This window comes from Leptodactylus fuscus, chromosome 7 (genome assembly GCF_031893055.1).
Source record: "Leptodactylus fuscus isolate aLepFus1 chromosome 7, aLepFus1.hap2, whole genome shotgun sequence".
Taxonomy (NCBI): Eukaryota; Metazoa; Chordata; class Amphibia; order Anura; family Leptodactylidae; genus Leptodactylus; species Leptodactylus fuscus.
Genome location: NC_134271.1, coordinates 77,197,030 through 77,225,003, shown reverse-complemented (window position 1 = coordinate 77,225,003; position 27,974 = coordinate 77,197,030). Strand labels below are relative to the sequence as shown.

The 27,974-nt window shown below is 43.1% G+C and overlaps 1 protein-coding gene across 1 annotated transcript; it reads right to left on the bottom strand.

Annotated features, from left to right (window-relative positions):
* Window positions 1-325: 325 nt before the first annotated feature.
* Window positions 326-22,546, bottom strand: LOC142213730 (fatty acyl-CoA hydrolase precursor, medium chain-like). The gene is made up of 13 exons (XM_075282188.1): window positions 22,450-22,546; window positions 17,780-17,984; window positions 17,557-17,695; window positions 15,551-15,684; window positions 15,147-15,300; window positions 14,880-14,993; window positions 14,132-14,227; window positions 12,068-12,208; window positions 11,906-11,983; window positions 11,322-11,469; window positions 8,217-8,366; window positions 7,089-7,161; window positions 326-2,023 (listed from the first exon to the last, which is right to left on the bottom strand). The coding sequence occupies exons 1-13, from the start codon at window positions 22,508-22,510 to the stop codon at window positions 1,840-1,842; spliced, it is 1,677 nt and encodes a 558-aa protein (XP_075138289.1). The 5' UTR covers window positions 22,511-22,546; the 3' UTR covers window positions 326-1,839.
* Window positions 22,547-27,974: the final 5,428 nt, after the last annotated feature.

The following is a 27,974-nucleotide window of genomic DNA, read 5'->3' as shown; positions in this document are numbered from 1 at the left end:
TACTTCAGCAGGAAACTAAATGGATTTTTGAGTTGGATACATGCAGCCCAAAGGGACTCAATGAGAAGTTATTTTTTTGGTTGTTTTTTGTGAATTTGTGGGGCGTTGGGATCAGGTAGTTTGTTAAATTGAGATATATCTTTTGGGGGGAAGTGGATATAACTAGGGGTTTATAATATGAAAATGGTACACCTCCAGCGCAATCAGACCAACCCCTATAACCCCCTCCATCCCTTTTTTTCTAGCCCCACCAAGTGAATCCAAATCTCCCAATCCTGGGCCCTTCCTGTCCATCTATATCTTTATTTAAATTTCCAGTTTCCTTATCAAGACAATACTTTTTGACCAGAGGTTGTTTTATTGTGTTGTTTTTAGTGAATTATTACCATTTATATAGAAATGGCTGTTAGAAATCACCATTTACCTCATATATATTTACGTGGAGTTAGACTGTTTCTTATTGAATTCCAAAATGGGAGAATAAAAGCCAAACATTAGACTCGCAGTACTGACAAGCTGCTTGAGTTTTTGTAGCGATTGATCACTACGTTGTAACGTGTGTTGCTTACAGCACGTGCTGCACACCGCTCCTTTGTTTACACTGTGTTATTACTGACAGAAGCCAATGTTCTCCTCAGTCACTTCTGTGTAAACAGCAGGGATCGGGGCGTTTCCCTTATGGGGCGTTCACCCTACTGTTGTTAATGTCTGTTGCTATTTTTCGCAATAGGATGACAGCAATGGACATAAAACCGTTGCAGAGAACAGTCACAGACTGATTGTGTGTCTGTTCCTATTGAAACCAATGTAAACAGCATGAGGGAAGCCATCTTCTGTCATTTTTGTTTATTTTTGCAATGGAAGATAAAGTTGTGCATGTAGGACTTTATCTTCCTACAAAGGTAAACAACATGACAGAAGATGGCTTCCCTCATGTTGTTTACGTTAATGTCTATGAGAATGGACACAGATTCAGCCTGTGACTGTTCTCTGTGACAGTTTAATGTCGGTTGCTGTCATCCTATGATGGGACAAACAACTCTGGCATTCACTTGGATGCGTAATTACTCCAGTTTTATTAAATCCGTATATTTCATGACATTATCAAAACTATGACATCACTTCCGGTTTTATCTTTTGGCGCCATTTCCTCCTTGTGGCTGTATCCATTTTTCTGATACCATGTTGCTCCATTCTCCTTTATCCAGTAAGATTGTATAGGCTTTATTTTCTATTTATGTTGTAGGTTACGCTGTTTCTTGTATTAGGAAGCTGGACACTGGACCTCTAGTCTCCATGTTATTGTATGCTGATATCTCCTTATAAATTATGACCATCTCTAATGGAATTTTCATATATGTTTTGCTTATTATTGCCACATACATAGGTTATTTTTCTAGTCAGAGAATTGCTCAAAATAACATGGATGTTTATTCTTTGACATATTATGGATATTATTTCCGTTTATTGATCTGATTTCGTGATTGCTATATAATATTACAGATGACTGATGAAGGTCGGAGTGTACTGACCGAAACCTTTCATCTTTAATTATATGGATATAATAAAAATGGCGCATTTAAGCATCTAATTGAGTGCCAGAGTAGATTGTCTTGTTTACTATATGGATCAATAATCCTCTCTAAGCACCTCTTCTTGAGACCTACCAAGTGGCGTATCATTATTATGTAATCCTATGACAGGAGACAGCAATGGACATTAACAACACTAGTGTGAACATCCTCTTACTGCACTACATGTGGCGGTTATATTTTTGTGGAGTTAGTAGGTCACATTCTATATTGCTGTATGTTCTTTTGTAAACCATTTTAGTGATATCTACAGCTCTGTGTGCTCCTTTTCTTCCAGCAGCTCCTGGAACTTCTGAGGAAAGACTTTCGTCCAGAATTCATATTTGTCAGCCTTCAGCACTTTTGCACTGCTCTGTTTCAAGTTAATTCTTAGGTAATCTTCATCTTCATCATACTGTGGCCAGTACACCAGACCCGGCCCATTGGGATCACTGTGGAAAAGAAAAACGGAGTGGAAAAATGGTTTTGAACATGGAGACTACACATTGATATAATTTACTGATGGTCGCGTGAGGGAGAGCATGTCTTATCATGCATATTAGAACACTGTAGAAGTACCACTGCAGCAGATGCATCACATACAGGATTGCCAAACTCCTAGCTAATTATTTCAGCTGAACCAAAAATCACAGATAACCCACTTAAAAAAAAAAATTATAAAAAAACCCCCACTTGTGCTCAACTGAGCCGCTGTTGTGCCATGTGGCCGATCAATTTGATGTCTTCATCACAAGTAAAAGGCCATGGCACCAATTTTTGAGCATCCCTATGCAATGTACAGTTCTGTGCTTGGTACTTAGTGAAGACGTTGCAGCTGATATGTGTGACACACACACAGATGATACATGGATAACCTATTCTAAGATACAGCATCAATATGTAAATCCAAGAGAACCCTTTAGGCTGAAGCCCCACAGAAATGAACAAAATGTATATAGTAAAACTTTATACTGATAGAAGATCTCCCTGCAACGTCACTGGGCAGTGAATACTAATAGGCTGCGAGCCGGTGAGGGGAGATAATGCAACCGGGAAACTCCCGGAATACTAGGTGATTTGACATGTCTGTACTTGTGGTAAACATTGGTAATGACATACTAAACATGGATGGTTTGGATATGACTGATGTTATTAGATGTTTGGTTTAGGACTACTCGCAGGGATGTTAGGTTTCCCGCCTTGTCTATTGTAGTGTTGTAGTGAGGATGCAGGTCTTCTGGAATAAGTCCACTATGAGATGGTTACTCTTGTAGATCAGAACACTTTATTCCATGCTCCATCATGGCTCCTTGTCTAACAACTCCTCCCCCTAAGCTCAGCTCCTCCTCCATTACTACCTCACTGTTGCTAGGCAGACAAAGCAGAATAAGTAAGCAGAACAGAACATACAGAACATACTTATAACAACATCACATCTATCTGCCACCTAAAATATACCACTATTCTAAATGACACAAGGTAGACTGGAATCCATTACAAATTTTGCATTGGAGCTCTGTAGCCTGAACTTACACTTCTGATTGGAGGCCAGGACAGGTAGCAGAGATACGCACATAGGAATACTATACATCTGCGGCACATATAGCGTGATGTGGTGAATTTAGGTACTTTAAGCCTCACTTCCCACAAACTTTGACTCACTGTATACTTGGACCCCCATTGTATAATGTCCTCTGATAAAAAAAAAATGCTTCAAAAATAGATCAAACTAATACTTCCCTCCATTGTTCCCCCAGAGACCTCTCCTGACTCTGCTGCTGGCACTTCAGTAGCAGCAGGCACAATGGCATCACTACATTGCCTCTATCTGCTTCTAAGCTGCCAGGGGCAGAGACAGGGGCAAATGGAGAAGCAGGGAGAAGATGGCTCCCTGCTGCACCATTGCACTTGGTTAATCTGTGAAGGATGCAGATAAGTTGAAGCAGGGGGATAACACTCATCATCTGGGATAGCACTTGGAATCTGGGACTATCCTATCAAATCCAGGTCAATTATGGGGCATCGAATACAGAAAGGACAGCAATCCAAACAGAAGGTCATGACACACAGGAATCCAGAAAAAAGAGAGACAAATCCATCAAGGCGTACAAGGGTATGTGTCCAAACAGAAAATCAGAACAGATAGAAATGTATACAGAAGTATAAGTGTTACTTGTCATGACCTTCTGTGTGGACAATCAAAAACTGGACTAAACTACAGAGTAAAATTAGGACAATGCTCAGGTAAGGCGTGGCAAGATAAACAGACTATGAGAAGTTAGTTGGCTGCTGCAGAAAGCAACAGAGTTACAGTTACTACAGATAGACTGAAACAGTCCACCCCCGACCACCAGGACCACGAGCTGTATGCCAGGGAAGGCTACATATCTTAGCCAGCTGCGGTCCTGAGATTAAACATTAACCTTGGGTTCCCCTCTCCCTGTCTTTGTCTCTTGTCAATTTTTCCTTTTTGCATTGGTTCTTATTGCTGCTTTGTATTGCAACTTTGTTTTTGTGACGCTAGGTTCACACCTGCGTTCAGGGTCTCCGTTCTGTGGTTTCCGTCTTCTGCATGCCAGAAGACGGAAACCACAGACCGGGTCCGGCCGTGAGCGGCAGTGAGCATTTTATGCTCTCCGCCGCGAAACCGTTTTTTTTAATCTGGACACAGAGTACTGCATAATTGCAAAAAGAAAAGAGTTCCAGCATGCCGTATATATAATAAAATTTAACTTTTACTGAAACATGATTAAAAACCTATAACAATAGGTATGGATCCATGTAAAAAAAAACACAATATACAAGGCTTACGCGTTTCGGGTGTTCGAAATAAACGATCCCTTAAGTACTGCATGTCCGACTCTGTGTCCGGATTATAAAACCCGGTTTCGCGGCGGAGAGCATAAAACGCTCACTGCCGCTCATGGCTGAACAGCTTTCTCACCCATTCAAATGAATGGGTGAGAAAGACTCCTGCAGGTTTCCGTCTCCTGCTCTGTTTTATGCAGGAAACGGAAACCTGCAGAACGGAGAGGAGAACGCAGATGTGAACGAGCCCTAACTCTAATATGTGTTTTACCCGCCATTTCCGGCAGTAATCTTTACCCTGGTTTGTTTGTTTACTGTTTATTTGAAAATTTCAATAAAAATTACAGTTTAAAAAAACCTGGGTCCCCCAAAAATAGTTTTAGGTAGCATCAGGAGATAGTGAAGAGGAACTGGTACTTCATTACACTATTCTACATGAGTGGACTTAAGTTATTTGTGCTTCCAACTCTGTATAGCAGTAACTGAGAAGCTTGAAGTAAAAGTGCTGCAAGACGTTACCAAGTCTTCTGGTCTCTAATTTTCATCAAGGGCATTCAGATTAACCATCATTAGCCCAGGGACAAGCAGTGCCCCGTGGGTGATCAACATAAGCTGTGCCCCAAAGGTGACCTTTTCCTCGTGGTGAGCTGTACAAAAAACATGGCAAGATCATACCTCCCAACCGTCCCGATTTCCGTGGGACAGTCACGATTTGGGTGACATGTCCCGCGGTCCTGGTTAGAGGGAGGTATGTCCCGTCCAGAGGACGCAGATCTGAGTTGAACACACATGCGGCTGAAGCAAGGAGCTGACACAGGTCAGCTCCTCGCTTCGCCGCTGCCCGCCTCTCTCCCTGACACATGCGGCTGAAGCTGCTCGCTTCGCCGCTGCGTCTCTCTCTCGCTGACACATGCAGCTGAAGCGAGGAGCTGACCTGTGACAGCTCCTCGCTTCGCTGCTGCCGCCGGCTCCTGGCTTGTAGACGCGATGTACAAGCCAGGAGCCGGCGGCAGCGGCGAAGCGAGGAGCTGACACAGGTCAGCTCCTCGCTTCAGCCGCATGTGTCAGCGAGAGAGAGACGCAGTGGCGAAGCGAGCACGTGAGCAGCTTCAGCCGCATGTGTCAGGGAGAGAGGCGGGCAGCGGCGAAGCGAGGAGCTGACCTGTGTCAGCTCCTTCCTTCAGCCACATGTGTCAGTGAGAGAGGCGGGTAGAGAGCGGCGAGGGAGCGGAGGAGAAGGTAAGTTTAATGTGGAGGTGGAACGTGAATCTGGGGGCAGATGAAGGAGAGGACGGCATGACACTGGGGGCAGAGATGGAGAGGACGGCATGACACTGGGGGCAGAGATGGAGAGGACATGAATCTGGGGGCAGAGATGGAGAGGACATGAATCTGGGGGCAGAGATGTGGGGACATGAATCTGGGGGCAGAGATGTGGGGACATGAATCTGGGGGCAGATATGGAGGGACATGAATCTGGGGGCAGAGATGGAGTGGACATGAAACTGGGGGCAGAGATGGGGGACATGAATCTGGGGGCAGAGATGGAGAGGACATGAATCTGGGGGCAGAGATGGGGGACATGAATCTGGGGGCAGAGATGGGGGACATGAATCTGGGGGCAGAGATGGAGAGGACATGAATTTGGGGGCAGAGATGGAGGGACATGAATCTGGGGGCAGAGATGGAGGGACATGAATCTGGGGGCAGAGATTGAGAGGACATGAATCTGAGGGCAGAGATGGGGGACATGAATCTGGGGGCAGAGATGGGGGACATGAATCTGGGGGCAGAGATGGAGAGGACATGAATTTGGGGGCAGAGATGGAGGGACATGAATCTGGGGGCAGAGATGGAGGGACATGAATCTGGGGGCAGAGATGTGGGACATGAATCTGGGGCAGAGATGGAGAGGACATGAATCTGGGGCAGAGATGGAGAGGACATGAATCTGGGGGCAGAGATGGAGAGGACATGAATCTGGGGGCAGAGATGGAGAGGACATGAATCTGGGGGCAGAGATGGAGAGGACATGAATCTGAGGGCAGAGATGGGGGACATGAATCTGGGGGCAGAGATGGGGGACATGAATCTGGGGGCAGAGATGGAGGGACATGAATCTGGGGGCAGAGATGTGGGGACATGAATCTGGGGGCAGAGATGGAGAGGACATGAATCTGGGGGCAGAGATGGAGGGACATGAATCTGGGGGCAGAGATGGAAGAGGGACATGAAACTGGGGGCAGATGAAGGGTGTATATGAAACTGGGGGAGAGATAGAGGGGGGACATATAATTTACGGGTGACTGTAGGAGGATTATACTGTGTGCGGGCACATGAAAAATTAACGAGTGGGCGGAGTCAACACAAAAGTGGGCGGGGCTAAATTTGCCGCGGCGTATGCGCGCCGCACATTTTGTCCCTCTTTCGGTTCTTCAAAAGTTGGGAGGTATGCAAGATCGGGACCATTTGCACTGCATATGTCATGTATTGACACATGCACAATGCAAATATAATGAAAAAAAAAAAACAACATTCTGGTGTTATCAGATTATACAGATAGCAGAAAAAAATATTTGCACTGTAAATTTCCATACATTTGGTAATTCTGGTCATATAAAGTATCTTTCTGTAGTCACACAGCAAAAAGTCTGCTATGCATGTGCAATGTCTGACACAGACCTGCTGTCATGTGCTGCAGTTTCTTACCCAGTGCGGGCAAAGTTGGCCCAGTATTTCATTAACACCTTGCTCAGAATCTCCTCCTCGTCCGTGAAGGATCCTGTGAGATTAATAAAACCACAAACTCAGACTAGAAAACACAGCACATATTTCTGTTCCACATTAGATAGCCTATGGGGTGCTCTTTATAATCGCCTATAGTTTGTAGGAAAATGTATTCAGTTTTAAAAATGCAAAGTAAAAATAATGTTACAATTATAAATATATATTTCCATCTCAAGGATCCTATTTAAACCCCCCCGCCTTCCAAAAACCATAACTTTTTCATTTTAACAGATCCATATTAAGCCTTAATTTTTTGTGGGACAAATTGTACTTCATACTTGTACCATTTAATATTCTGTGCAATAGAAAAAATTGGGGCGGAACTGGAGAAAAACTGCATTTGTGCAACTTTCCTACAAGCTTTGTTTTTATGGCTTTCACTTTGCAGTCAAAATTACATGTCATCTGTATTGTATGGGTTGGTATGAATATGGCGATGCTAAAATTATGTACTTTGTTACTTTTTAATTCTATAAAAAGATGCAAAAGTGCAAAAAATAAAATTTTGGAGTCACTATATGCTGACACACTTCCTTTTTTTTCTGGAACAGATGTATTTTTTCTTTATACCAATTTAGGGAATGTCTACTGTTTTGATCGCTTTTCATCCAAATTTTACAGGAGGCCAAACATCGAAAAAAATAGTGCTTTGGTGCTTTTTTGATTTTTTTTCTCGCTATGGCATTCAAAGTGTGGGCATATTTTAATACATTTGTAGACCAATTTTTAGATTTGCTATAGGTCTTGAACCCAAGGGGGTATGGTCACTAATACAATGCATTGCAATGCTAGTGCATTGCTGGCTAATCTTACCCACCAACTTGTCACTAAAACCAAGAAGGTGTGTGTGTGGGGGGGGAGAGGATGGCAATTCAAACCCTGGAGATGGGCAAACATCTTTGAATTAACTTTGACAAAACTAAATTCTGTGTCACAAACTGGTATCAAAAGTGAATGTTGATATCAAAATGAATACAGCAACAATTTCTCTTAATATTATCATTGATGTCCAGTTTGTATCACTGCAGAATCTGAGACAAGGTGGTTCACCTGTGAAAAGAACGTCGCCCGTCAAAAATGGACCTCCTATGAGAAAGAACAACTCATCCCCATGATCGGCCTTCACAAAGTCTGGCTTAGAGTCCTTAAACATTGAGGGACGGTGCTGGAACTCGTAGAAGTAGGTGGGATGGCCAGAATCTGGAATGAAAGGAGATGTAGTATTGAAGTACGAGCAGCAACATTCTTCTGAACACCCCAGAGAGGAATAGGGAATGTTCCAAGCACTGGTGAAATGCAGCGGTTTTCCCTGGTTCTGACAAACTAGTTGTTAAACATACAGCTGGATCACAGAACTGGGATGTAATGGAACCCATCCCAGATCTGAAACCGTAGGCTTCACGCCCTACCACTTTCCAACTTGTAAACTGCAGGACACTTTAAGATGTTTGTCCTAAAAGATTTGGGAAGTGAAAAGTGTCAGCGCAGTACTTATCACTCTGCTCCCTAGCCCCTTCCACTCCTCCCTGTGGTGGGCACATGGCATCTTGCTGCAGTGGGCTAGACCAGAGAGGTAAGTATTGAATACTGCACTATGTGGGGACAGTAATGGGTGCCACTGTATTGGTGCAGTGATGTAGACCAGTATAGGGACAGTAATATGAGGCATTAAACTGTGTGGGACATTAGGTGGGAATATTAAAGGAGCTATCCACCTTTCTACAGGGTGTCCCATTCAGGAGTACAATTTTAAAACTGCAAATTACTCTGCAAGGCATGCATGTATCACCATGCAACAAGGTTCAAAATATTTGTTATTTAATGAATAATTGATTCTGTGTCATAAAGAGGTGGGCACTATAGTTGGCGCTGCTGCGACAGCCCGAAGTGGCAAAAGCAAGCATGGAGAATACTATACCACAAAGAGTGTTCATTGTGAAGACCTACTGGGTCACCGGGTCAGCAAAACAGTGTCAGAGGGAATATATGAAGAAATTTGGAGGGAGAAACCCGCCTATCTTCAAAACCATCACAAAATTGGACAAAAAGTTGGAGGCGACAGGAAGCCTGGTTGATAAGCATTCTGGATGATGACCTCAGATGTCGGATAAGACTGTGCAAGATGTTACAGACTATTTGAAAAATTCCCTAACAAAATAATTACGTCGGTTAGCTCAAGAAACTGGGTACTCAAAGTCGACCTGTCAACGAGCCGCCAAGAAAGGGAAAATCAAGCCATACCGCGTCACATCTGTTCAGGAGTTGAAAGCATCGGATGTTCAGAAATGCATGACATACTGCCAATGGTTCCTTCAATTTTTTTCCCTAAATGCAATACTGCTAGATATCTGTAAGGGAATTGCTAGGACAGCAATTCCCAGTAACTGTTTAAACCCTGGGACGGGGCACAAGAGACAGTGAGCCCTAAGCTGAAGCCCCCAACTTTCCTTTCCTATTGCCAGACCCTATACTAGGTAATAGGCGGCAACCACGAAGACGTTCCCTCCCTGAATATGTGAAACACAAAACGCAGACAATACGAACAACAACAACGGAAGGTCAGCTAGCCAGGGGTCAGTAACAGTCAAGCGATTCAGTGCCAAATTGGAGTCAAAAGAATAGTCAGTGAGGAAAGCCAAAGGTCAAGGATAATAGTGTAAGCAAAACAGGGACAGTAAGAGCAAGTATGCACACGGCAATAGCAAGCACTGGTGTGAATGGGAGCCAAGGCTATATAGGGAGGAAGAACCCGCCCATGGAGTTGACAGGAAGGCAGGCTGTCAATCACAGGCAAGACAAAATTAACCACTTAATGGACAGAGGCAACAAGGGCAGAAGACGGGTGTGGTGCAAATGCAATCACAGAACTAGAGCAGAGTTCACACAGTGCGACCAAAAACTTAAGCCACGAACCAAACTGCACCCACCTTCTGCGCCGCAGCACGCGAGCAGAGGGTGGTGCAGTGACCCGAATCGGCAGAGATGTTACAATATCACTTGGTTCACTGATGAAGCGTGGTTTCATCTCTCTGGTTTGGTAAACTCACAAAACACCCATATATGGGCCTCGCAAAATCCCCATGGCTGGCACGCGGCTCCCTTACATGATCAGAAGATCTGAGTGTGGTGCGCGATTTCTCATTCTAGGATCAATGGTCCAATTTTCTTTGAGGAGATTGTGAACATCGACCAATACTTGTCCATATTTGATGAATTTGTGAATCAACTGGACGACTATGAATTTCAAGAAGGTTACTTCCAACAGGACGAGGTAACGTGCCATACCTCTCATGCCAGTATGGAAGAGATGCGATCGTTTTTTGGAGACATGGTGATCTTGAAAGGTTTGTGGCCACTTCGATCACCCGATTTACACTGACATCCCCATGTGCCGCTGGGGGCCTAATCACAGGCCTCAGCATGGGCTTAGTGACATTACGAAACAGCTCTGGAAAAGATGCTGAGCCCAGAAGAGGGGAGTATAAGTACTTATTATTTTAAGTCACCTCCCCTGGACTAGCATCTATTGGAAAGGGGCCCGGCAACATGCCCTGGCGCCTTTTGATTTACAGTATGCACAGCGGTCGGGGAACCAGGCTTTCCCCGACTGCTAGCATAGTGGCTCGTGGCCCTGGCCATCTCCGGCTGGCCACAGCCCCATACCCCACTGGACCCAGTCGCACCCCTTGCGACCATAATTCTTACGCCACTGGCCCATCCTTACAATATACAATATTTGGGTTTAAGTACTGCAGAAGTGCACATCGTATGGTGAGTGAATAGCATGGCTCCTTGAATGTTAAATCTACCAGTAGCCACACTGTCTTGGAACAGCTAATCAGAAGGGTTCCTGTTTGTCAAACTCCTGCAGATGTAGAAAGGTGGATAACTCAGCAATATGGGGACATAATTTATACTAAGTCGACAAGGAACACTATAGGTCAAAACAGTCATTGTGATTGGGGGGGGGGGGTCCTAAAGGTTAGCATGACTTTGTGTTAAAAGGAACAAGGCTTGAAAATGTTCATGGTGCACTGTGTGCTGCCCCTCCTCCATCACCCCCTCTTCCCATCATCTCCCAATGAAATTGTTAAAACATTTTAACCTTTCCATTGATTCTCTACATATGTTTATTTTGCAATTTTTGGTTCATACCTCGATGATACTTGGCTGTTTTCAGTGCAGGGATAACAAAAATAAGATCTCCAATCAGATCTATAAAGTGGTTGCGGATTTCTGCAGGATCAGTCTCATCTCCGATATACTCATCTACCAGAAGGTTGGTGCCGCCAGAGAATGAACCCTAAAAGATTTCAAAATATTATCAGAAAGTCACCGTCATCCAGAGATGTCATAGAAGTAATAAGCAAGACGCTTTAGTGACTACTGTGTAAAAACGGCAAATAAAACATCTGAAAGCTCTCTGCCCCAGGTGGAGGTAAAACATCTGAATGGTGGAAGCTGATTTTTCTTCAGAAGGCAGCTTGGGAACATTATGACATTAGGACATGTTCCTCTGTAGACACCTCTGCCTGTACCAAACACAAGCGCATTGATGGAGCTATTAGGAGAGAACATGGGCATATCTAGAGGAAGTGCAAGTACCTTTGGCAGGGGTATGTGGACATTACACATTATGTGAGGTCTGTGGCTTACATTCAGGATTTTTACAGTTTGCCATCTACTTGACCCATAATCCATCCTCAGTGAATGACGCCTACAGCCACCAATTTACTTACCAGAAAGGGGAGGTTTTTCACTATTTCTTGCGCCGTTCCTCTCTCCATTCCTTCTCGAAATCCTGTGATATTCAAAGTCTGGAGATGAAGAAAGAATGAGAAATATTATCACTGGAAACATTATTCACATATTCTGATGACTACCTCCAATGTCAACCTTACCGATGGGAGGATCCATCCAAACTCCTGATTGGTGACTCCGGTTAAAAATGGGACACTGTTTGCCTCTTTCTCAGCCAAAATCTGTTCCACGGGTTTAGGGAAGAACACTCCATCAATGCTTGCAGGCAAAGCCATCATTTTCTGTGAGTAGATGAAAATGGACAGGTAAACAGTGTACCCCAAGACCCATAATAAATACTATGTATTTAAGAGAAGCAATAAATATCAAGCATGATATATAACAAATACCAAGCACCATATTTTAACAAATGAGTTACATTTTATCTTGGTGCAGAAGAAATCACGACTGATGTCTTAAACACTAGCCTTGTTAAATCTCCCCTACAATATGTATACAAGAGGGTTTGGAAGGATTACAGAGAAATTGCTTATGTGACTCTGCCCAGTAGCCCACCCACAATAGCACAGGTCAGTAGAGGTGCTAATCAGTAGAGGTGCTAAAAATGGTAAAAACAGAAAAACCTTTAGAAAAGTATATAGCAGTATAACCTCTTGGAAATTCTTATATTACTTTGACACCCCTTTTAGAGCATCTCATTTTAGTTCTACATGTCCTTTCCCTTCCATAACTTTTATTCCTCCTGCACTTTTCCAACACATTTTTCGAAAGTGGCAAGAACAGCTGTTTGCATTAAACATGAAGGAGGCGAAGCCAACATGAGTCTGGTAAATGTAATATCCATTACAATGTATATTGGTGGAAATGGATACACATAGATGTAAATTTTAATTTCTGATGCTAAAACAGCCCCAGCAGTGTGTTTTTAGGTCCCCATGCATATAACTGTAATTTTGCTCCATGTCCTATCTGTAATGAATAGCATATGGACCCATTCATTTCTATGGCTTGATTCACAGTCATTTTTATTTATCAGTGTGGGCGCTGTAGGACTGACATACAAAATACAGATCAGGTCCTATTTCTGACAGTTTTTGCTTGTTTTATCTATTCTATTGATAGGGTCTGTGGAAAACATGGACAGCACATGGATGCCATCTATTTACTTGGACACAGACACAATTATGCTCCTCTGCCAGAAGCCATAAATTTAGTGCAACTTACTCCAGAACACATTCCTTTAAGAGCATATGAAACAGCAATTTTAATAAATCTTCTTTGACTGCATAGACCATACCATTGACTGTATAGACCATACCATTGACTGCATGGACCATACAAAGCCAACAAAGCCAGGTCAGTGTGAATAAAATGTCCACACTCTGCTACAAGTCACCATCATAAGGAAACCATGGATATTGTGTCAATCTCCAAATAACAGGGATCTCTGAACACAGCAATGATTTACATAGGCTCACCAATTACACAGACATTGTCTTCTCACTTACAGAAGTCCCTCAGGGTCTTAGACGAGTGGGGTGGGGAGGAATGGGGTGAAGCGCGAACAAACTGACCAGATGGTAAGTATTGTTCAAAGTTTTATTAGTACCAAATACAACGTGTTTCGGGCGGGGAGCCATTTCTCAAGTTCAAATACATTTAGCCTCTCCGGAGTATCTCCGATATGTTCTAAGAGAGCGCAAAACGGCTGTTGCCTCTTTGCCTACAATGCTATCGCTCCCTCCCAGGAGATGTTTTTAATGCACTTTAAATAAAGGACTGTGTTTTTAACCACTTCAGGACCGCCCATAGACTATATACGTCCAGATAGTGGTTGTCTAGTTCTGCCAGGACGTACCTGTATGTCCAAGTCAGAACACAGCAGCTGCACAAGATCGTGCAGCTGCTTTCACTAGGAGCCGGCTGTAACTTCAATGAGCGCTGTATACACAGCTATGGACGCAGCCATAAATCAGCTGCCCTCTGACCCGGCAGACACGTGATCTGCCGGGAGCAGTGTCCTGCCAGAGCTGCTGGGTCCTACAGGACTCAGATCAGCTCTGTATACTGGGTATACAGTGTGCAGGAGTCTGTATTTCTCCTGTAACTGAGGTTAAATGTACCAGCCTCAGTTACCATTAACTGCATAGACCATACCATTAACTGCATGGACCATACCACTGACTGGATAGACGATACCATACCATAGAAGCTCCAATAGACACAATGTCTTCTTCAGATTTTGCCTTCAAACAGTCCAACAAACTGTCCACCTCACAGCCCGAGATATTGGTCAGAATCTGTAGAAATGAAACAACTCATGAGACACCATTTCTTCCAGACAAGTATTCATCTACATTTGGAAGATCTGCACCTCTTTATTATTCTTCATCCACAGCGTACACTGCTGTAGTACACAGGATGAATACATGCTGGATATAGTAGATTTTTCCCAGCTGCACTAGTGGTACAAAGTATTTTATTAACTGGTAACCTATCCCCTTAATGAACAAGGCTGCATATGTGTATGTTATTATTACTATTATTATTGTTTATTTATATAGCGCCATTAATTCCATTGTGCTTTATATTTGGGGGTTTACATACAGTACACAAAATATACAGACAAATATAATACTAACAGTGACCAACTGGCACAGTGGGCTAGAGAGCCCTGCCCGCGAGGGCTTACAATCTATGAGGGAAGAGGGATAGAGACAGAAGGTGAAAAGGGAGACTGTACAGATGGTGATGTGGTGATAGTAGTAGGTTGTAGGCCTTCCTGAATCGGTGAGTCTTCAGGGCCTCCTTGAAGCTTGTGACAGCAATGTATGTGATTTAGTAATGTCAGATCTCACCTTATTCTCTACTCATATTTTCATGTGTAGAGCTGCTGGTGTACTGGTGCAGTAACCACAGTACAGAATTTACCACCGTGTACCTTATACTTACATTACTCATAAACACAACTTCTTCTGTAGACCTGGCTACCAAAGACGGCATTATAGCTACTCCGCTCTCAGCAATAGCTCTGTGGAATAAGCCCTTGGCCAATGGAGACGCCACCTGGATATATCAATTACACAGCAGAAGATGGGATGGTTAGAGGTTATCTTATTCATTTGGTCCTTTGTCTGCTACTATAAAATGGCAAACTAGTCAGAAGACAAGACTAGAATCAATTATTATAACCCAAATATTAGCCTCACAGCAACTCACCAGTGCAGAGACGCTGACTCCCCCTGCAGATTCCCCAAATATAGTCACAGAGTTTGGGTCACCTCCGAAATCTGCAATGTTCTTCTGAACCCACTGAAGAGCTGCAACCTGATCCAAGAAGCCATAGTTCCCAGGAGCTCGGTCATCTCCAGTGCTGGTATGGTGAAACAAAGTAGTTCATACATTCTTTAATGGGGTGATGTGATATATTGGGCCTACATTTGTAGCCGATACAGTAGAACATTACCTCAAACCAATGACTCTCTACAAAACAATGCATAAGTCCTGACCATTACAAAATGGTGTACAGTAAGTGGCCAGTGCACGGTTTAATATGTATGACGCTGGTTACTACTGATGGCTTACCCCATGAGCATGTGAATTGCAGGCACTGTATACATTACCTAAAGAAGCCAAGCATCCCCAACCGGTACTGGATGGAAACAACTACAACATTTTCATAGGCGCCCAATGTAGAACCTTCAAACATCATGGCTCCCCCCATCACAAGACCTCCTCCATGTATGAACACCATGACCTGGACAAGGAGATGAAACATCTTTTAATGGTCAACAAAGCCAGGTCAGTGTGAATAAAATGTCCACACTCTGCTACAAGTCACCATCATAAGGAAACCATGGATATTGTGTCAATCTCCAAATAACAGGGATCTCTGAACACAGCAATGATTTACATAGGCTCACCAATTACACAGACATTGTCTTCTCACTTACAGAAGTCCCTCAGGGTCTTAGACGAGTGGGGTGGGGAGGAATGGGGTGAAGTGCGAACAAACTGACCAGATGGTAAGTATTGTTCAAAGTTTTATTAGTACCAAATACAACGTGTTTCGGGCGGGGAGCCATTTCTCAAGTTCAAATACACTTAGCCTCTCCGGAGTATCTCCGATATGTTCTAAGAGAGCGCAAAACGGCTGTTGCCTCTTTGCCTACAATGCTATCGCTCCCTCCCAGGAGATGTTTTTAATGCACTTTAAATAAAGGACTGTGTTTTTAACCACTTCAGGACCGCCCATAGACTATATACGTCCGGATAGTGGTTGTCTAGTTCTGCCAGGACGTACCTGTACGTCCAAGTCAGAACACAGCAGCTGCACAAGATCGTGCAGCTGCTTTCACTAGGAGCCGGATGTAACTTCAATGAGCGCTGTATACACAGCTATGAACGCAGCCATAAATCAGCTGCCCTCTGACCCGGCAGACACGTGATCTGCCGGGAGCAGTGTCCTGCCAGAGCTGCTGGGTCCTACAGGACTCAGATCAGCTCTGTATACTGTGTATATAGTGTGCAGGAGTCTGTATTTCTCCTGTAACTGAGGTTAAATGTACCAGCCTCAGTTATAGGAGAAATCAGCCTCAAGTACAAAAAAAAAGTGATCAGATGTCCCCAAAGGTCTCTTATCACCTTATGGGGACACAATCTGGGAAAAAAATAAAATAAAAATATAATAAAAAAGTTTTAAAAAAATGTAAATAAAATAAAAAATAAATAAATAATACGCTAATAAAACGCCGTTATTAAAGGTTATAGCCCCACCCCCGACGACACCATACAAAATAAAAATTACCGTAACGGAGAGGAAAAACTATATTATAAAGTTTTTCAGTGACACTTTGTGTTATTAAATAAAAAAAAAATTATAAATTGAAAACCAGACACAATTTCCCTCCTATTTTGTTTAAATTTCCTGGATATAAAAAAAATTAAAACACATTTGAAAATAAAAAATAACATAAAAATAAAGCCCTATGTGTCCCCGAAAAAAGACGCAAAAATTAGTTGACTAAGACATACGAGAAAAATTTTACAGACCTCAAAACCGCATATACATACATACATAAACCTAAAATGTGTCTGGTCCTGGACCACAAATTGGCCCGGTACTGAAGTGGTTAAGAAGATATTCTGCCAAGTGGTGAGTGCCCTCCTGTTTTTGTTCTTTTTTCCTGCTAAATGGTTTGCCGACTATAGGTTTCTCACATATGCATGTGTAACCCACTTTGGATGTTTTTGTATTCTCTCTGCTACTTCTTTTTTTCTTCTAGATGCAATGTATGTTCCTTCTTGTTCATTAAACTTTAAATTAAAAAAAAAACGACAAGGTGGCACTCCCTCCATGTTGGTAAAAAAAAGGTTCAGTCTTTGGATCCGACAAGGCTTCTTGACTGTATTTTGTGGTAGGGTATTCCACAGCCAACAACAGTCGACAGCTTCAAAAACAGCTTAGATGCCTTTTTTTTTTTTTTTACAGCAAAATAACATTGATCCTTATGGAAATCTATAGAATACTTATTTCCTTCACTCAGCCTTTTAGTCATTCCCCCTCCCATCCTTTGGTTGAACCTGACATGCATCTTTTTCAACAATACTATGTCACTATGACTCTTACAGGCAGCTTCTCCCCCTTCACGCGATCTGTTGGAGTGAAGACATTCAGATAGAGACAGTCTTCAGACACCTGGGGTAGATTGATTTTGGCATTAACTGTTTTCACTATCTGCGCCATCAGATTATAATCCTGTAGACACCTGTAATATATGAATAAACATGTTTTGCATGATATAATCTGAATGTGTATTAAGCCCTGCCCCATAATATCTATGGGCACTTACATTGGAGCATAGTCTGAGGCCTCTCTAATTGAAGTCCATGCTGTAGGTGGTTCTGGGGCTGCAAATCTCAATGAACCAACTGGAGGTTTGGCAAAGGGGACTCCATAGAAAGCGTCAATAATCCTGTCTGTTCCTTTTGTGAATATCGTCTTGCCCCGCAGCTTACCATACTGCGTTTCCACCTGAGGGCGACTGTCCTGCTGTGCTAAAATCACACAAAAAATTAATAAACAGCTGCTCATTGGATACAAGAAAGTGCAGTTACATCATGTCTAGTACTTCAGTCACATCAGGAGCTGAGGTCACTTTTGTGCTGTTACATCATTTCTTAGAAATCCGTTACTATTCTGTTATTACATTGTGCCCTGTACTACAGTCATATCCAGAGCTGAACTCACAATTCTGCTGTTTTGTACTCACACCCACAATATAAGGTAGAATTCTTAAGATGGCTGCACTGAATCTGTTCGTCACACGCCTGATAAATAAATTTCATCTCACAAGTTCACCTTTCTCCTGCATTTTATTGTGTAATTGTGGCCTGTAATTGAAGATGTGATAAGTCAGGAATAATAACACACCTCAAGTCCCCATTTATACAGAGAGCAGAACTGCAGACTTTAGAAATCTACCAGCATTCCCTGTTTGTTCAGATTCTGCATAATGTCTGATGTTGCGGAGCTTATGCGGGCGGGTTTTCACTATGTCGGGAAACACTCATTCCGGAGTGTAATGGCAGACCAGCACAGGTGGTCTGTCACACAGGGGATTAGATCACGTGTTGTAGGTGAATGGCGTCGCAACGGGGGAATAACAGAGGCCAACAAGTATGCGCAGAGCTCATCAGCATTCCCAAAAAGGAGTGGGCTGCCTTGTTTATTTATACCATTTTTGACAGGGTGTAACCACCAAGAAATACAATTGATTAACATACATTTCAAATGATTTTAGATGAGTTGTACAATTTTGTGTTCTTCACAACTTTATCTTAGCAATTGTTAATATGCAAATGGCTTATCTTATCTGAACATAAGGCTACTAGCCAGTGTAGCTTCATGAGTCAGCTAGTTCAACGAACAGCCATTTTATGCATCACAGAAATTAGAAACATATAGCCTTTGATCTAGGGTCTTGTAGTGCCTTGAAGGGAGAGAAAATGGGGGCTCCTTCATCAGGAGCTGCGCAGCATAGCTTTAAGCTGTCAACCCCTTGTCCCCTCATGGCCTCTATTGAAAATCTCTTGGAGCATCTCAGAAGTGAATTCTGGCTGCAGGAGCAGTTGTCCAGGCGGTTACAGCCCTCTGCCCCGTGTGAACCATCAAGACAACGGGCTCGCAGCACCCACCCACCTGTTTGAGCGTAGATGAGGCTCCAAGGGCTAGGAGGCACAGGAATCTCTCCAGGCCGGTCACATTGCTCCAATGCCCAAGGGTATAGATCCTAGCCTGAGAGGAATCCAGTAAGTTGTCTATCCCCTGCAGATGTGTAGGTCCCAAGCACTGGCCATGGTGTCAGGGCTTCCACACCCAGTCTACTTTCCTACCAATGTTCATCATTTAGGGTTTTCCAGGGAGGTTACAATTATCTGGTGGATTGGCATGGTGTGGAGTTGGGTTATGACCGAAATACACAGGTATTCTAGGTTGGACTGGTCCTCAAACTTTATAGTAATACATGCCAGTGGTAATGTCCTGGGGTTCCCTCCTTTCCGTGACTTGATTATTGATATAAAGTACGACCTTTTAATATGCCCAGAAACACTTGGCAAATGGCTCAGTCAGTTGATCAGTTTAACAAGGGCAGGATCAAGGTCAACAGGGAAGTCTCGGTTTCCTGCCAAGCAATGGTGAGATGTGCGTCTGGCACTCGGAATTGGAATCTATGGAGGGCGAGTTGTGGGATGGGGTGCACCTTAAAGTGGTGAGCGTTGATTTGTGGGCGTTGGGTATCCAAGGTGGTGTTGAGAGAGTCTTAGAAGTGTGGTGAGTCTCTCATACTTAAGGGGTTAAGGCATGCTCGCTGTGATGCATGGGGTCCATGGAGTTGGAGTTCAATTGGCTGAAAGGGGGAGGGGGGAAGTCAACAACATTCATTGTTAATTGCACAGTTTTGGTGGATAGTCTGGCGCCTGGAGAAAAGTTACAGGGTTTTAGGCATTTGTAAGCATTTGTTAAATTATGTTAATTTAAATTACGCTCATTTATTCTTGATGTTATTTATGTGTTTGTTTAATAAATATGGCCTCTATCTTTTGTTGGACGGATGGGGTGCTGTGAGGTGGTTAAGAGGGGGATTTAGATTGGGCAGTTTAGTAAATTAGTGAAGATATTGGGACCCCTTAATCTGCAATGTCTAGTCATGCTATTATAGAGAATACAGATTTTTCACAAGCACCGCCAGTCTCTATAACATTTGCTGATGTTCTTACAGTATTCAGGAAGTCACATGAGTTGTACAAAGTGACAACCCCCAGCCCAGGGCTTCCAGGACTTTATATGGTCACAGAGATCCTCACTGATATGTACAGAAGGAGCAGTACAATTATGTATGGAATCAGAGAACTGGTCACAACTCCGTCACCCAGTAACTTCAGTGATCAGTAAACAGAGCATAATACATAATACTGTAAAATACATAACTCATACTACTACCACACCTCCCAGAAAATAACTGTGAGCAGACAGTCGCTGATCTCATGTATTATTCCAACGATAGTGAAAAACAGTCAAGTGACTGCCTTTTTTTTCCTTTACAAAACTGGCAGTGAATGAGTGTATTCATATGTTGTTGTTTTTTTTTATATAAAGCAGTGAGTTCAAGGAGCGGACACGTTCTATTTTTTTCTGTTTTTAGGTCCATTTTCAACCAGAAGATATGGATTTACATCCAACTTATATCTGGTATGAACGAATCAGTCCCTGTGGTCCATTTAAAAAAAAAAAAATTCAAATCTGTTTTTTTCAATAGACCATTAAAAATGGATGACACTCGGCCATCATATACATGCAAATGGACACAGAATGGATGCACAACAACCATTTAAAGCTTTGACACTACAGTTGTGAGAACATCAGTAATGCTGGGTTCACACCAGCGTCTGGACTCCATTCTCAGGTTTCCATCTTCTGCATGCAGAAGACGGAAACCTGTCATGCAGAGTCCAGCCGTGAGCGCTGGTGAGCATTTATGCTCTCCACAGCGAAACCAGTTTGCATGTTAGACTCTGTGTCCGGTTTAAAAAAAACAGTTTCGCCGCAGAGAGCATAAAACGCTCACCGGCGCTCACGGCCGGACACTTTTCAAACCCATTCAAATGAATGGGTTTGAAACATGCTGGCAGGTTTCCGTCTCCTGCCCTGTTTTGTGCAGGAAACGGAAACCTGCAGAACGGAGTGCCGGGCGCAAATGTGAACGAGCCCTAAGATTAGATCTCCTGTGAGTGTAATATCATTCACAGCAACCTGTGTTGGATTGCGACCCATTCCATTTTATTATGTGATAGTGCCATCTGTCCTTAAATGCCTGTGTAGCCCAAACTATGAGGATCATTCCATGGGACATTCTCATTCAAAGTCCATGAACCTCACAAGTGACCTGGGAATCATCTGCAGAGCTTTACACCTGAGATTCATCAACAACCTTTGTAACAATGCCATAAAATACAGCACAGTCAGCAATCTGTTATCATGGGTCGCAGGAACACGGGTGAACCTTTATAAAACAGCATGAACATAATCCACAGAGGTACAAATACTACATGACAAATACTAAACAACATCTCATGGTGAACCCAAATTAGAGAAGACCCTGCTTACCTTCTACTTGCCTTGAGAACTTATACCTTACAGGAGAGCAGATCCCACTGACTGAAAAGGGGTTATCCACTTTCTACAATTGATGGCCTATCCTTAGATCACTGGAGGCCCCTGCACATCACCAGTACTGCTCACTTGTCATACAAACTGTTTGACAAACTGTGGGGGTCCGACACACTCTCGGGTGTCGGACCCCCATATATCTAATATTGATGGCCTATAACAAAGGTTTGTACACTACAGAAACTGTGTTTTTTACGGCTATCACACTGATTTATTTATTTTCTATGCCCCATATACAAGCTTCTATATTGGGTCATGGGTCTGTGAGCTCAGGGCAAAACACAGGACAAGTCCTATACCTGTCCATATTGTGGCCCGGACTCACTGAAGGAAATGGATCTCCATGGAGGCAGGGATGGTACACAGATCTCAGCCATGTGTCTTATGTGACATTGTACCATGGACCCTGCAGATGTAGCCTAAAAGCTTACACTCTAGAGCAGAAAACTCTTCATTGGCCTTAAGAGTGGGACGTCCATATACCATGCTGTGCTCACAATACAGCCAAATCTGCACTTATTTTCTGTATTATCCGGATTCTTTTAGAATACATCTTACTAAAGGTTATGTTTTATGTTAGGGGGCCATATAAGTTTGCTAGTCTCTGTACAGGAGAGAGGACACACTATAGCAGGGGTGCCTGACGGAGATCTTCCATAGGTTTACCTGGGATCTGTGCTGTCACTGCCCTGCTCCCACTGTAATGTGAGAAGTCACATTTCACAATAACCTGTGTGCGATGTCCCATGTGTAATGTTCCTGCACCCACAGTCCGCCCTAATGTCTCCTCACCTGATGCCAGGACCCCCAGAGCCAGGGTACACAGCACAACAACCCTCATCAGAGCCTCCATCAGTGCAGACCGTGCAGCGTCTCAGTCTTGGTAGATGATCTCCAAGACTTTGAATGAAGCAACTTCTGTAGGCTGAGACTTAACAAGTGTGACAGAGCTGTGATTGGCTGCTGAGGATGTCAGTCAATGTGTAATGGCAGAACATATAATTAGTATCTCCTATGACATGAAGATATTGTACAATGAACAGCATGTAGAAACTCACTCACTGGTGCAGGAGACCTTCTGCCCTACAAGTGTCTGTAATACTGTGTGCAGCCAGAACTACAGCTATAAGGTTACGTCACACAGTCAGTATTTGTATCAGAACTGGTAAGCCAAAACCAGAGGTGAAAGCTGTATACATAAAGAGTAGAGATGAGCGAACAGTGTTCTATCGAACTCATGTTCGATCGGATATTAGGCTGTTCGGCATGTTCGAATCGAATCGAACACCGCGTGGTAAAGTGCGCCATTACTCGATTCCCCTCCCACCTTCCCTGGCGCCTTTTTTGCTCCAATAACAGCGCAGGGTAGGTGGGACAGGAACTACGACACCGGTGATGTTGAAAAAAGTAGGCAAAACCCATTGGCTGCCGAAAACATGTGACCTCTAATTTAAAAGAACAGCGCCGCCCAGGTTCGCGTCATTCTGAGCTTGCAATTCACCGAGGACGGAGGTTTCCGTCCAGCTAGCTAGGGCTTAGATTCTGGGTAGGCAGGGACAGGCTAGGATAGGAAGGAGAAGACAACCAACAGCTCTTGTAAGAGCTAAATTCCAGGGAGAAGCTTGTCAGTGTAACGTGGCACTGACGGGCTCAATCGCCGCAACCCAGCTTTCCCAGGATCCTGAATGGAATACACTGTCAGTGTATTCCCGTATACCCGATATATACCCCGATACCCGTTCCAACGGTGTGCCCCCCCACCTTCACCCCAGAAATACCCTGCAAGTCCCCTAGCAATAGAATTGGGGCTATATACACCCACAATTTTTACTACTGGTATACAGTGCCATTGTCTGACTGGGAATTCAAAGAATATATTGGGAATACAAATACCCTCATTTCTTGCTACTGCCATATAGTGCCAGTTTCTGACTGGTAATTCAAAGAATATATTGGGGTTACGTGCACCCACAATTTTTACTACTGGTATACAGTGCCATTGTCTGACTGGGAATTCAAAGAATATATTGGGAATACAAATACCCTCATTTCTTGCTACTGCCATATAGTGCCAGTGTCTGACTGGGAATTCAAAGAATATATTGGGGTTACGTGCACCCACAATTTTTACTACTGGTATACAGTGCCATTGTCTGACTGGGAATTCAAAGAATATATTGGGAATACAAATACCCTCATTTCTTGCTACTGCCATATAGTGCCAGTGTCTGACTGGGAATTCAAAGAATATATTGGGGTTACGTGCACCCACAATTTTTACTACTGGTATACAGTGCCATTGTCTGACTGGGAATTCAAAGAATATATTGGGAATACAAATACCCTCATTTCTTGCTACTGCCATATAGTGCCAGTGTCTGACTGGTAATTCAAAGAATATATTGGGGTTACGTGCACCCACAATTTTTACTACTGGTATACAGTGCCATTGTCTGACTGGGAATTCAAAGAATATATTGGGAATACAAATACCCTCATTTCTTGCTACTGCCATATAGTGCCAGTGTCTGACTGGGAATTCAAAGAATATATTGGGGTTACGTGCACCCACAATTTTTACTACTGGTATACAGTGCCATTGTCTGACTGGGAATTCAAAGAATATATTGGGGTTATAAATACCCTCATTTCTTGCTACTGCCATATAGTGCCAGTTTCTGACTGGTAATTCAAAGAATATATTGGGGTTACGTGCACCCACAATTTTTACTACTGGTATACAGTGCCATTGTCTGACTGGGAATTCAAAGAGTATATTGGGAATACAAATACCCTCATTTCTTGCTACTGCCATATAGTGCCAGTTTCTGACTGGTAATTCAAAGAATATATTGGGGTTACGTGCACCCACAATTTTTACTACTGGTATACAGTGCCATTGTCTGACTGGGAATTCAAAGAATATATTGGGAATACAAATACCCTCATTTCTTGCTACTGCCATATAGTGCCAGTGTCTGACTGGGAATTCAAAGAATATATTGGGGTTACGTGCACCCACAATTTTTACTACTGGTATACAGTGCCATTGTCTGACTGGGAATTCAAAGAGTATATTGGGAATACAAATACCCTCATTTCTTGCTACTGCCATATAGTGCCAGTTTCTGACTGGTAATTCAAAGAATATATTGGGGTTACGTGCACCCACAATTTTTACTACTGGTATACAGTGCCATTGTCTGACTGGGAATTCAAAGAATATATTGGGGTTATAAATACCCTCATTTCTTGCTACTGCCATATAGTGCCAGTTTCTGACTGGTAATTCAAAGAATATATTGGGGTTACGTGCACCCACAATTTTTACTACTGGTATACAGTGCCATTGTCTGACTGGGAATTCAAAGAATATATTGGGGTTATAAATACCCTCATTTCTTGCTACTGCCATATAGTGCCAGTTTCTGACTGGTAATTCAAAGAATATATTGGGGTTACGTGCACCCACAATTTTTACTACTGGTATACAGTGCCATTGTCTGACTGGGAATTCAAAGAATATATTGGGAATACAAATACCCTCATTTCTTGCTACTGCCATATAGTGCCAGTGTCTGACTGGGAATTCAAAGAATATATTGGGGTTACGTGCACCCACAATTTTTACTACTGGTATACAGTGCCATTGTCTGACTGGGAATTCAAAGAATATATTGGGAATACAAATACCCTCATTTCTTGCTACTGCCATATAGTGCCAGTGTCTGACTGGTAATTCAAAGAATATATTGGGGTTACGTGCACCCACAATTTTTACTACTGGTATACAGTGCCATTGTCTGACTGGGAATTCAAAGAATATATTGGGAATACAAATACCCTCATTTCTTGCTACTGCCATATAGTGCCAGTGTCTGACTGGGAATTCAAAGAATATATTGGGGTTACGTGCACCCACAATTTTTACTACTGGTATACAGTGCCATTGTCTGACTGGGAATTCAAAGAGTATATTGGGAATACAAATACCCTCATTTCTTGCTACTGCCATATAGTGCCAGTTTCTGACTGGTAATTCAAAGAATATATTGGGGTTACGTGCACCCACAATTTTTACTACTGGTATACAGTGCCATTGTCTGACTGGGAATTCAAAGAGTATATTGGGAATACAAATACCCTCATTTCTTGCTACTGCCATATAGTGCCAGTTTCTGACTGGGAATTCAAAGAATATATTGGGGTTACGTGCACCCACAATTTTTACTACTGGTATACAGTGCCATTGTCTGACTGGGAATTCAAAGAATATATTGGGGTTATAAATACCCTCATTTCTTGCTACTGCCATATAGTGCCAGTTTCTGACTGGTAATTCAAAGAATATATTGGGGTTACGTGCACCCACAATTTTTACTACTGGTATACAGTGCCATTGTCTGACTGGGAATTCAAAGAGTATATTGGGAATACAAATACCCTCATTTCTTGCTACTGCCATATAGTGCCAGTTTCTGACTGGTAATTCAAAGAATATATTGGGGTTACGTGCACCCACAATTTTTACTACTGGTATACAGTGCCATTGTCTGACTGGGAATTCAAAGAGTATATTGGGAATACAAATACCCTCATTTCTTGCTACTGCCATATAGTGCCAGTTTCTGACTGGTAATTCAAAGAATATATTGGGGTTACGTGCACCCACAATTTTTACTACTGGTATACAGTGCCATTGTCTGACTGGGAATTCAAAGAGTATATTGGGAATACAAATACCCTCATTTCTTGCTACTGCCATATAGTGCCAGTTTCTGACTGGTAATTCAAAGAATATATTGGGGTTACGTGCACCCACAATTTTTACTACTGGTATACAGTGCCATTGTCTGACTGGGAATTCAAAGAGTATATTGGGAATACAAATACCCTCATTTCTTGCTACTGCCATATAGTGCCAGTTTCTGACTGGTAATTCAAAGAATATATTGGGGTTACGTGCACCCACAATTTTTACTACTGGTATACAGTGCCATTGTCTGACTGGAAATTCAAAGAATATATTGGGGTTATAAATACCCTCATTTCTTGCTACTGCCATATAGTGCCAGTTTCTGACTGGTAATTCAAAGAATATATTGGGGTTACGTGCACCCACAATTTTTACTACTGGTATACAGTGCCATTGTCTGACTGGGAATTCAAAGAGTATATTGGGAATACAAATACCCTCATTTCTTGCTACTGCCATATAGTGCCAGTTTCTGACTGGTAATTCAAAGAATATATTGGGGTTACGTGCACCCACAATTTTTACTACTGGTATACAGTGCCATTGTCTGACTGGGAATTCAAAGAATATATTGGGGTTATAAATACCCTCATTTCTTGCTACTGCCATATAGTGCCAGTTTCTGACTGGTAATTCAAAGAATATATTGGGGTTACGTGCACCCACAATTTTTACTACTGGTATACAGTGCCATTGTCTGACTGGGAATTCAAAGAGTATATTGGGAATACAAATACCCTCATTTCTTGCTACTGCCATATAGTGCCAGTGTCTGACTGGGAATTCAAAGAATATATTGGGGTTACGTGCACCCACAATTTTTACTACTGGTATACAGTGCCAATTTCTAACTAGGAATTCAAAATGCGCAAGGCTCCCGGAAAGGGACGTGGACGAGGCCGTGGGCGAGGTCGGGGGAATGGTTCTGGGGAGCAAGGTAGCAGTGAAGCCACAGGGCGTCCCGTGCCTACTCCTGTGGGGCAGCAAGCATTGCGCCACTCCACAGTGCCAGGGTTGCTTGCCACATTAACTAAACTGCAGGGTACAAACCTTAGTAGGCCCGAGAACCAGGAACAGGTCTTGCAATGGCTGTCAGAGAACGCTTACAGCACATTGTCCAGCAGCCAGTCAGACTCTGCCTCCTCTCCTCCTATTACCCAACAGTCTTGTCTTCCTTCCTCCCAAAATTCCGAAGCTTTACAGAACAATAACCCAAACTGTCCCTGCTCCCCAGAGCTGTTCTCCGCTCCTTTCATTGTCCCTCAACCTGCCTCTCCACGTCACGATTCCACGAACCTAACAGAGGAGCATCTGTGTCCAGATGCTCAAACACTAGAGTCTCCTCCATCTCCGTTCGATTTGGTGGTGGATGACCAGCAACCCACCCTCATCGACGATGATGTGACGCAGTTGCCGTCAGGGCATCCAGTTGACCGGCGCATTGTGCGGGAGGAGGAGATGAGACAGGAGTTGGAAGAGGAAGTGGTGGATGATGAGGACACTGACCCGACCTGGACAGGGGGGATGTCAAGCGGGGAAAGTAGTGTGGATGTTGAGGCAG